General features: G+C 39.9%; 1 protein-coding gene across 1 annotated transcript in view; it reads left to right on the top strand.

Moving 5' to 3' along the window:
• The first annotated feature begins 2,465 nt into the window (after positions 1-2,465).
• Positions 2,466-12,568, top strand: part of LOC130367285 (extracellular calcium-sensing receptor-like) — a 29,611-nt gene continuing 19,508 nt past the window's right edge. Inside the window, exons 1-3 of the mRNA XM_056569690.1 lie at positions 2,466-2,633; positions 4,101-4,321; positions 11,490-11,781. Coding sequence (XP_056425665.1) covers positions 2,466-2,633; positions 4,101-4,321; positions 11,490-11,781 — 681 coding nt within the window. The remainder of the gene's footprint in view (positions 2,634-4,100; positions 4,322-11,489; positions 11,782-12,568) is intronic.

Raw genomic sequence — 12,568 nt, 5'->3', positions numbered from 1 at the left:
CTCCGTCCCCAAGGGGTTAAATTTGAAAATGCTAAATGTTCGAATTTTTCATAAAATTTTCGAATTTTTCCACCAAGAAATGATGCAAGTATCGACAACAATCTCAGAATCAAGTTCATGAGTAAAAGCATCCCAGAGTTATTAATGCATAAAAAGATGGAGGTCAGATTTGCAAAAAATGCTCCCGTCCATAAGGTCAAAATGGGTAGTGTAGTTACTGGACACATAGTCTGGTCTTCATAAATGGAGTGGTTGGCTTTTTAGGGTTTTCCATCCATGCCAGACAACCATGAATACTTTTTCCACCCACAACTCGCCTCAACATAAACTCCCCATCTCCAGTGCCCCAGATAATAATAATGCCCCATTTACTCCCACAAAGTAATACTACTGTTTTTAATGTCCCACAAAGTAACAGTGCCCCCTTCTTTGCTCCCAAAAAGTAATAAGGCCCCTTGTGTCGCTACACTGAAGTTAGGACCTATTTGTGCCCCTAAACTGTATCTAGGCCACCTGATGTGCACCCAACCTCCAGGTTGGCCTTCTTTGTGCCTCTACATTGTAATTCAGTCAATATTAAAAGAGATCTCCAGTCTTGAAAAACTTATCCCCTATTTTAAAGGGGTACTCCACTGGAATTTTTTTTTTTATTATTATTAACTGGTGCTGGAAACTTAAACAGATTTGTTAATTACTTCTATTAAAAAATCTTAATCCTTCCAGTATTTATCAGCTTCTGTATGATCCACAGGAAGTTATTTTCTTTTTGAATTTCCATTCTGCCTGACCACAGTGCTCTCCGCTGATACCTCTGTCCATTTTAGGAACCGTCCAGAGCAGGAGCAAATCCCCATAGAAAACCTATCCTGCTCTGGACAGTTCCTAAAATGGAGGTATCAGCAGAGAGCACTGTGGTCAGGCAGAAAGGAAATTCAAAAAGAAATTCCTGTGGATCATAACAGCAGCTGATAAGTATTGGAAGGATTAAGATTTTTAATAGAAGTAATTTACAAATCTGTTTAACTTTCTGCCACCAGAAAACATTAAACATGTTTTCCAGTGGAGTACCCCTTTAAGATAGGGGATAAGTTTTTCCCGCGAGATGGGGGAGTGTCAACCACCGCACGAAGCGGCAATTGTCATGCCCCCTCAATACAACTCTATGGCAGAGCCGCTTCATGCGGTGGTCGACACGCACTCTCTGGCCAGCGAGCCGGGGCCCCATACGGGAGACCGCAGGAGGCCCCAGCGGTCGGACCCCCTAGCGATTTGAAACTAGTTTTTCAGGACTAGAGTACTCCTTTAAGTCAATTTCCAAAAGATATGTATTTAATTGCAGTATTCAAAAGGGTAACAGACCATATTATACGTTCTCGAAATTGATTCAATGTAGTCATTAGTAGACTACAATTGGTTTATTAAAACAAATGGGACCACCATTGTAAGCATTGGTCCTTCATGTAACGGTCAATTGGCCCTGCACTTTCATTGAGCCAAATGACAAACTTGTTTTTACTGCTTTCACCACTTCCCTGGATGTCGCCTTCCAAATATGTCCATTTTATGATGCCAACATAAAGTGGACATATTGTATTTGTGCAGAAAAATCAAATTTATTGGGAATATCCATTTTCCTTACAAGTAGAGAACTTCAAAGTTAGAAAAATGCAAAATTTTCAAAATTCTCATGAAATTTTGGGATTTTTCACCAAAAAAGGATGCAAGTAACGCCGAAAATTTACCACCAAAATAAAGTAGAATATGTCACGAAAAAACAATCTCAGAATCAGAATATTCGCTAAAAGCATTTTCGAGTTATTAATTCGTAAAGCGACGGTGGTCAGAACTGCGAAAAAAGGCTCAGTCCTTAAGATGAAAAAGGGCTGCGTCCTTAAGGGGTTAAGATGTGTACTTTCCATTCATCATGTTGTCTGATTGTTACATCCGCAAGTTCTAAAGTCTTATTATACATGTTAGTTTAGCAACTTCTGTCAGCCATCTTCTTTTTACACACCTTGTGTCACAGCCTGTATTGTCCTGCCCTCTTCTACCAGCCTTGTGCACTGTGCAGTACATATATTTTATTGTGCCTGTTTTATACGATTAAATAAAGTTTTGCATATTTCCAGTATATCTGGTTGCTGATTTAAGTTCTATTGTTTGGTGTTAGATTTACAACAAGCCATCAGTAACCATGTTTCCTGTCACTCTGGTTCAGGACTCATCCCATAGGGTTTTACTTCAATTATCCTGCCCTGGTGACATCTCATCTACACTGCAAATTGAAATAATTTTCCTCTAAGGAAATAGTTCAAGGGCCCAATCCACTTACCTCACATTCTATCCCGTTAACTCTTCTTGAAGTATAATTATGGACAAGACCTACTCAAACTATAGATGGTGCCAGAAAATCAAGGGTTAATGACACCATAATTATCAGTGAGCAATCTCTATAAAGGTGTAGCATGGACACTGTGCGAGCTATAGGAAGGGGAGAAGCCATACGAGACACATCTTATCCGCTCTCAACCTCCCAAAGCCATTTCCATCCAGAACACCATCTCAGTCCTAGGAAACCCATGTGGGACATATCTGAGGAGGCTTCACTTTGGACATTACTTGACAATCCAGATGTCAGTTAGTATCCCTTCTTGGGCAACCCAGAGATAACCCCTGCACTATGGGCCTACTTGGTCTTTTAGACGTAATGGTAAGCCATTTATGAGCCATCTTGGTATTTTAGTTAAGCCAACTTCTTCGGAATCTTGGTGACCATCTTAAAAACTATCAGTAACAGTAGCACACCCCTACTTAGTAAAGTTTTTCTATATACTCTGGACACATGGTAGAGCTGAATTTTTCTGTAATTTTTTAAAAATAAAAATTTGTGTCTTTAGGATTAGACCCATTCCTGTCAGTCAAAATACACGTTATTGCCCTGTATTTGACTTTATTTTTAATTTTTATTTAAGCTCAATATATAAAATCTTTAGCATATAAACATCTCACATCACCCATATAAATCCGCAAACCCCCTTTTCCCTTACAATTCCCAATTTAAAGGGGTACTCTTGTGGAAAACTTATTTTTTTTTTTTTTTAAATCAACTGGTGCCAGAAAGTTAAACAGATTTGTAAATCACTTCTATTAAAAAAATCTTAATCCTTCCAGTACTTTTTAGGGGCTGTATACTAAAGAGAAATCCAAAAAAGAAATGCATTTCCTCTGATGTCATGACCACAGTGCTCTCTGCTGACCTCTGCTGTCCATTTTAGGAACTGTCCAGATTAGCATATGTTTGCTATGGGGATTTTTTCCTGCTCTGGACAGTTCCTTAAATGGACAGCAGAGGTCAGCAGAGAGCACTGTGGTCATGACATCAGAGGAAATGCATTTCTTTTTTGGATTTCTCTTTAGTATACAGCCCCTAAAAAGTACTGGAAGGATTAAGATTTTTTTAATAGAAGGGATTTACAAATCTGTTTAACTTTCTGGCACCAGTTGATTTAAAAAACAAAAATAAAGTTTTTCAGCGGAGTACCCATTTAATACCAGAGGTCCTGATCTGGGGTATGTCTCCAAACTATGTCAGATCATACCCCAATACTATAACTTCCAAAGGGGACCCCCAACATCTCCTATGACATCTATATGTCCTAACAGAGAACATGGACATGGGCTGTCTTCATGTAAACCAGTGTTTCCCAGTCAGGGTGTGTACAGCTGTTGGAAAACTACAAATTCCGCCATGCCCGGACAGCCAAAGGCTGTCCGGGCATGACGGAAATTGTAGTTTTTCAACAGCTTAATGCTTTCAGTTGGGAAACATTTATGTAAACAATAGGCAAACCACCTGAGATATCAGGTCTAGAAAGCAGTCCTATGGAGTCCTATGGAGACAAACTTGGCTCTGCTACATATATATATATATATATATATATATATATATATATATATAGTCAACATTTCGTACAAGTAGGTTCTTAAGTGTTCCGATCGTCAACGTTCTTTCCAGGACCCCATAGATGATGCCAAACACACATCCCAACACACACATCCCAACTGACTGCCAATCTAATTGTATCCGGTTCTCTTTGCAGCCAAAAGTGGAGATGGTCCACCGAGTTCTCTGGGCCCTGGTCCTATTTTATCTAGTCCCAGTCACCGGCGGAGGCGGATGTGACCTAATCTCAGCCTCGAAACTGGAGGGGATGAGCCAACCCGGAGATATCATGCTGGGGGCCCTCATACCGCTTCACTTGGACAGAATTTATCAAAAAGTTTCCTTTGACAAGAGACCTTCAAAGACTATGTGCACCATGTAAGTAGGACTTTAATGGGAACGGTTGGGGAGGGGAGGAGGGGGGGGGGGGGGCACACAATTTCTTACATATGGCTTATATCGACCGGAAGTGAATTGGTGCATTTTTGTGATTGATCTTTTCTGTATTGAGATGATAACAGAACGTGATAGTATTACCGATAGTCTTTCATGGACTCTCAAAAAACACATCAATACCGTGACATGAGTTACACAATAAATATAACAATGTTGTGAGTAGAATAATATGTGTAGAATAACTGCACCTGTGCACAAACAACAAAAATAGCAGAATAGTGCATATAGTATAACAATGGCACCAACATAGTACATGTGTAACAACCGTATCAGAAAAGTGTCTGTACAGCCCAGTAATAGCACCAGCATAGTAAATGTACATGTATAACTGTGACTATGTAAGACTAGTATCAGTATAGTGCACATAAAACAGTATAACAGTATCAGTATAGAGCACATATAACAACAGTACTAGTCAGTAGAACAGTACCAATATGGTGCACGTATAACAACAGTATCAGTGTAGTGCATGTATAATAGTATACAGTACCATTATAGTGCACACATAACAATACCTATATAGTGCATATATAACAATCAGTAAATCAGTACCGGTATAGTGCACACATAACAGTACCTATACAGTGCATATATAACAATCAGTAAATCAGTACCGGTATAGTGCACGTATAACAGTACCTATATAGTGCATATATAACAGTCAGTAAATCAGTACCAGTATAGTGCACGTATAACAGTACCTATATCGTGCATATATAACAATCAGTAAATCAGTACCGGCATAGTGCACATATAACAGTACCTATATAGTGCATATATAACAATCAGTAAATCAGTACCGGTATAGTGCACATATAACAGTACCTATATAGTGCATATATAACAATCAGTAAATCAGTACCGGTATACTGCACATATAACAGTACCTATATAGTGCATATATAACAGTCAGTATAACAGTACCAGTATAGTGTACATATAACAGTACCTATACAGTGCATATATAACAGTTAGTATTACAGTTCCAGTATAGTGCACATATAACAGTGCCTGTATCGTGCATATATAACAATCAGTATAACAGTACCAGTATAGTGTACATATAACAGTGCCTGTATCGTGCATATATAACAATCAGTATAACAGTACCAGTATAGTGCACATATAACAGTACCTATATAGTGCATATATAACAATCAGTAAATCAGTACCGGTATAGTGCACATATAACAGTACCTATATAGTGCATATATAACAATCAGTAAATCAGTACCGGTATAGTGCACATATAACAGTACCTAAAGAGTGCATATATAACAGTCAGTATAACAGTACCAGTATAGTGCACATATAACAGTACCTATATAGTGCATATATAGCAATCAGTAAATCAGTACAGTATAGTGCACATATAACAGTGCCTATATAGTGCATATACTGTATAACAGTCAGTATAAGAGTACCAGTATAGTGTATATATATATATAACAGTACCTGTATCGTGCATATATAACAGTCAGTATAACAGTACCAGTATAGTGCACATATAACAGTCAGTATAACAGTACCAGTATAGTGCACAGATAACAGTCAGTATAACAGTACCAGTATAGTGCACAGATAACAGTAGCTATATAGAGCCTGTATAAGTCAATATAACAGTACCAGTATAGTGCACATATAACAGTGTAGTACAGCAAAGCAATGCAAAGTATCCTGCACTCTCTGCTAAACCAGTGACTCGAAGCTCCTATATAGAGGACACCAGAGGACCAGGTCTGCAGAAACGTGTGGGTCGCCTCTTAGCGCCCATGCATGTCTGCAGACCTGGTCCTCTGGTGTCTTCTATATAGGAGCTTTGAATCACTGGTTTACAGTATAACATTACCAGTAGAGTGCACATATAAGAGTATCTATACAGTGCATGTATAACAGTCAGTATAACAGTACCAGAATAGTGCACATATAACAGTACCTATAGAGTGCATGTATAACAGTCAGTATAACAGTACCAGTAAAGTGCACATATAACAGTACCTATACAGTGCATATATGACAGTCAGTTTAACAATACAAGTATAGTGCACCTAAAACAGTACCTATATAACAGTCAGTATAACAGTACCAGTATAGTGTACATATAACAGTACCTATAGAGTGCCTGCATAACAGTCATTATAACAGTACCAGTATAGTGCACATATAATAGTACCTACAGAGTGCCTGTATAACCGTCAGTATGACAGTACCAGTATATTGCACATATAACAGTACCTATGTAGTGCCTGTATAACAGTCAGTATAACAGAACCAGTATAGTGCACATATAACAGTACCTATAGAGTGCCTTATAACAGTCAGTATGAGAGTACCAGTATAGTGCACATATAACAGTACCTCTAAAGTGCCTTATAACAGTCAGTATAAAAGTACCAGTATAGTGTACATATAACAGTACCTATATAGTGCATATATAACAGTCAGTATGACAGTACCAGAATAGTGCACATATAACAGTACCCATATAGTGCATATATAACAGTCAGTTTAACAGTACCAGTATAGTGCACATATAACAGTACCTATACAGTGCTTGTATAACAGTCAGAATAACAGTACCAGTTTAGTGCACATATAACAGTACCTATACAGTGCATGTATAACAGTCAGTATAACAGTACCAGTATAGTGCACATATAACAGTACCTATAGAGTGCCTTGTAACAATAGTACAGTACTGTCCATATATAACAACAGCATATTACGTGCAGAATAATTGTACCTGTGCACGTATGACATTAGTATAATATAGTGCATACATTGCATGATTTACTCCAGTATCACTATAGTGTATATATATAACAATTGTGCCAGTATAGTGCATGTATAACAACAGAACCAATAAATTCCATGTATGACACTAGTACAATACATACCGTGTACAGTAAATCACTAGTGCCAGTAAAATGCACACAGAACAATAGCAGCAGCACATGTCAAGCAGGGACGTGCACATACAGACATATAAGGTGACTTGAGCTCCTGCCCTTTTTCTGCACTTGCCCTTTGATGCCCTTGTATCAGGCACATTATAGCATTTTGCAGCGATTTGTGCACAGTACATGGTTAATATACAGTGATGTCACAGTACAGGGATAATAAACACAGTGATGTCACAATACAGGGATAATACACAGTGATGTCACAGTACAGGAATATTACACAGTGATGTCACAGTACAGGGATAATACACACAGTGATGTCACAGTACAGAGATAATACACACAGTGATGTCACAGTGCAGGCATAATACACAGTGATGTCACAGTACAGGGATAATACACAGTGATGTCACAGTACAGGGATAATACACAGTGATGTCACAGTACAGGAATATTACACAGTGATGTCACAGTACAGGGATAATACACACAGTGATGTCACAGTACAGAGATAATACACACAGTGATGTCACAGTACAGGCATAATACACAGTGATGTCACAGTACAGGGGTAATACACAGTGATGTCACAGTACATAAATAATATACACAGTGATGTCACAGTACAGGGATAATACACACAGTGATGTCACAGTACAGGGATAATTCACACAGTGATGTCACAGTACAGGGATAATACACAGTGATGTCACAGTACATAAATAATATACACAGTGATGCCACAGTACAGGGATAATACACAGTGATGTCACAGTACAGGGATAATTCACACAGTGATGTCACAGTACAGGCATAATGCACACGGTGATGTCACAATACAGTGATGTCACAGTACATGGATAATACACACAGTGATGTCACAATACAGGGATAATACACACAGTGATGTCACAGTACAGGCATAATACACACAGTGATGTCACAGTACAGGCATAATACACAGTGATGTCAGTACAGGGTTAATACACAGTGATGTCACAGTACAGGGATAATACACAGTGATGTCACAGTACAGGGATAATACACAGTGATGTCAGAGTACAGGGATAATACACAGTGATGTCACAGTACAGGGATAATACACAGTGATGTCACAGTACAGGGATAATTCACACAGTGATGTCACAGTACAGGGATAATTCACACAGTGATGTCACAGTACAGGGATAATACACAGTGATGTCACAGTACATAAATAATATACACAGTGATGTCACAGTACAGGGATAATACACAGTGATGTCACAGTACAGGGATAATACACAGTGATGTCACAGTACAGGGATAATTCACACAGTGATGTCACAGTACAGGCATAATGCACACGGTGATGTCACAGTACAGTGATGTCACAGTACAGGGATAATACACACAGTGATGTCACAATACAGGGATAATACACGCAGTGATGTCACAGTACAGGCATAATACACACAGTGATGTCACAGTACAGGGATAATACACAGTGATGTCAGTACAGGGATAATACACAGTGATGTCACAGTACAGGCATAATACACAGTGATGTCAGTACAGGGATAATACACAGTGATGTCACAGTACAGGGATAATACACAGTGATGTCACAGTACAGGGATAATACACAGTGATGTCAGAGTACAGGGATAATATACACAGTGATGTCAGAGTACAGGGATAATATATACAGTGATATCACAGTACAGGGATAATTCACACTGTGATGTCACAATACAGGCATAATACACATGGTGATGTCACAGTGCAGGGAAAATTCACATAGTGATGTCACAGTACAGGGATAATACACACAGTGATGTCAGAGTACAGGGATAATACACACAGTAATGTCACAGTTCAGGGATAATACACACAGTGATGTCACAGTACAGGGATAATATACACAGGGATGTCACAGTACAGGGATAATACACACAGTGATGTCACAGTACAGGGATAATACACACAGTGACATCACAGTACAGGGATAATACACACAGTGATGTCACAGTTTAGGGATAATACACACAGTGATGTCACAATACAGGGATAATATACACAGTGATGTCACAGTACAGGAATAATATACACAGGGATGTCACAGTACAGGGATAATACACACAGTAATGTCACAGTACAGGAATAATATACACAGTGATGTCACAGTACAGGGATAATACACACAGTAATGTCACAGTACAGGGATAATATACACAGTGATGTCACAATACAGAGATAATATACACAGTGATGTCACAGTACAGGGATAATATACACAGTGATGTCACAGTACAGGGATAATATACACAGTGATGTCTCAGTACAGGGATAATATACACAGGGATGTCACAGTACAGGGATAATATACACAGGGATGTCACAGTACAGGGATAATACACACAGTGATGTCACAGTACAGGGATAATACACACAGTGATGTCACAGTACAGGGATAATACACACAGTGACATCACAGTACAGGGATAATACACACAGTGATGTCACAGTTCAGGGATAATACACACAGTGATGTCACAATACAGGGATAATATACACAGTGATGTCACAGTACAGGGATAATACACACAGTAATGTCACAGTACAGGGATAATATACACAGTGATGTCACAGTACAGGGATAATACACACAGTAATGTCACAGTTCAGGGATAATACACACAGTGATGTCACAGTACAGGGATAATACACACAGTGATGTCACAGTACAAGTATAATACACACAGTGATGTCACAGTACAGGGATAACACACACAGTGATTTCTCAGTACAGGGATAATATACACAGGGATGTCACAGTACAGGGATAATACACACAGTAATGTCACAGTACAGGGATAATATACACAGTGATGTCACGATACAGAGATAATATACACAGTGATGTCACAGTACAGGGATAATATACACAGTGATGTCACAGTACAGGGATAATACACAGTGATGTCACAGTACAGGGATAATATACACAGGGATGTCACAGTACAGGGATAATACACACAGTAATGTCACAGTACAGGGATAATACACAGTGATGTCACAGTACAGGGATAATACACACAAGGATGTCACAGTACAGAAATAATACACACAGTGATGTCACAGTACAGGAGTAATACACACAGTAACTGGCCCTTTTGTTTTACTTGAGCCCCTGACCTCCAAATGTCTGTGCATGCCCATGATGTCAAGTACTCGACTATAATGTATAATTTCTCTATAGTGCACGTGTAACAATCAGGATAATACCTATCAAAGGGATCAGTCACAATTACAGCCTTGTCTCCTGCACTGATCTACCTGGGGACATTCACGTATGTGGGCTGTAAATTCAGCATTTTGTCGACGCCTCATGAGAATGTTAGAATATTATTAGATATTGTATGACGGTATTATTGGATCATGGTATAGCATGTTTATTGGACTATCGAGTATTTCTATTTAGTGGGCAGTATATGGCAGTGCTATCAGGCCACCAAACGGTCACATTATAGATATACTTTATATAGGCAAGGTATTGTGGCGGTATTATTTCACAAGTGTAAGATTTTAATTTAAAGAAAAAGTGCTTTAGGGTACGTTCAGACGAGCGGATTTTCCGTGCGCATTTCGCTGCGCATCCGCTGCTGAAGGACCTCTATATGCTGCCTTTACATGTGCCTGCTCGGAGCGCCAATATGCCGCTTTGAGCAGACACACTGCGATGTGCGATTCGCCGCATGCATGCGCAATATAATCGCACATCGCGGCAGCTCTCAGCCTAGCTCATTGAGCAGTAGGAGCGGCCACGATATGTACGAGTACACCGCGCATGCGCAGCGACTCACACGTCCCTTCAATGTGTCTGCACGTAGAGGCGTATTGCCGCTCCGAGCAGGCCCATGTAAAGGCACCATACAGCGGTCCTTCAGCGGCGGATCTGCAGAGTAAAATCTGCTGTAAATCCGCTCGTCTGAACGAACCCTTAGAATGCTTAGTAAGTGGGGTCCTTCTTTGGTCATCCAGGGATACATGCAGAGAAGTAACTTGGGCCCCAGTGCAAAAAATATAACAGGTCCTGCTCCCCTCTAACCATGTTCTCTTCATAATACTTACAGGTGGTTCTTGTTAGGAGATGATTTATGTTTTTATTTTGATTTGTCGTTTTTTTTTTATGTCATATCCTGAAGGTTTCACCTGGAGAGTTATCAGCAGATCCAGGCCCTGCTCTTCGCTGTCGAGGAGATTAATAACAATCCCAGTATTCTCCCCAATATAACCCTGGGCTACCATGTCTACGATTCCTGTAACGTTCTTCAATACGATCTAGAAGGAGCCTTACAAGTATTGACAGGATCCGGAAGAGTTACCCCAAACTACCGCTGTCTATTGGATGTTCCTCTCGGTGGTGTCATAGGAGCTGCAGTCTCCTCTAATTCACTTCTATTGGCTCATATTCTCGGGCTCTTCAGGTATCCACAGGTCAGTATCATCTACTGTGTCAGGTCCATGGACTTTTTGATTTTATTGAAGGGGTACTCCGCCCCTAGATATCTTATCCTCTATCCAAAGGATAGGGAATAAGATGTCAAATTGTGGGCATCTAGCCGCTGGGGACCCCCCGCGATCTCCCTGTTGCACCCGGTGTTCATTTAGAGTGTCGGGTGCAGCTGCGGAGGCTCGTGACATCTAGTGTTGCTTGCGAATATTCACAATGCAAATTTTATTCGCGAATATCGCATTTTTTTTTTTTTTCACAGTACACATCACAGTGATCATCCCTCTCTGCTTCCAGCTTGTGTGGTGTAAAGAAGGCTCTAATACTACTGTGTGAGACTGTGTGAGACTGGCGTGCAAATTTTCGCTTATGCTAATTTTGGTTTATGCTAATTTTAGCATATGCTAATTTTCGCATACGCGACTTTTCACATATGTGAGAATAAAACGTGAATATTACGAATATGCGAACTTAGAGAATATATGACGAAATATCGCAAATTTGAATATGGCCTATGCCGCTCAATGCTAGTGACATCACGGCCATGCCCTCTCAAGACAAGTCTATGGGAGGGGGCGTGACTGACGCCACGCTCCCTCCCACAGACTTGCATTGAGGGGGCGTGGCCGAGACATCACGAGCGGGCCTTGGCAGTGACATCACGAGCCTCCGTCACTCATCGCCAGTCATCTGGGGTGCCGCAGCCGAGTTCAGAAAAGACGTCACTTGATGTAACTGTATGCAATCACTTATATAGTCTGCAGAGTTTCT

The sequence above is a fragment of the Hyla sarda genome, chromosome 4 (genome assembly GCF_029499605.1).
Source record: "Hyla sarda isolate aHylSar1 chromosome 4, aHylSar1.hap1, whole genome shotgun sequence".
In the NCBI taxonomy this organism is placed as follows: Eukaryota; Metazoa; Chordata; class Amphibia; order Anura; family Hylidae; genus Hyla; species Hyla sarda.
This window is presented reverse-complemented; position numbering and strand designations above follow the sequence as displayed.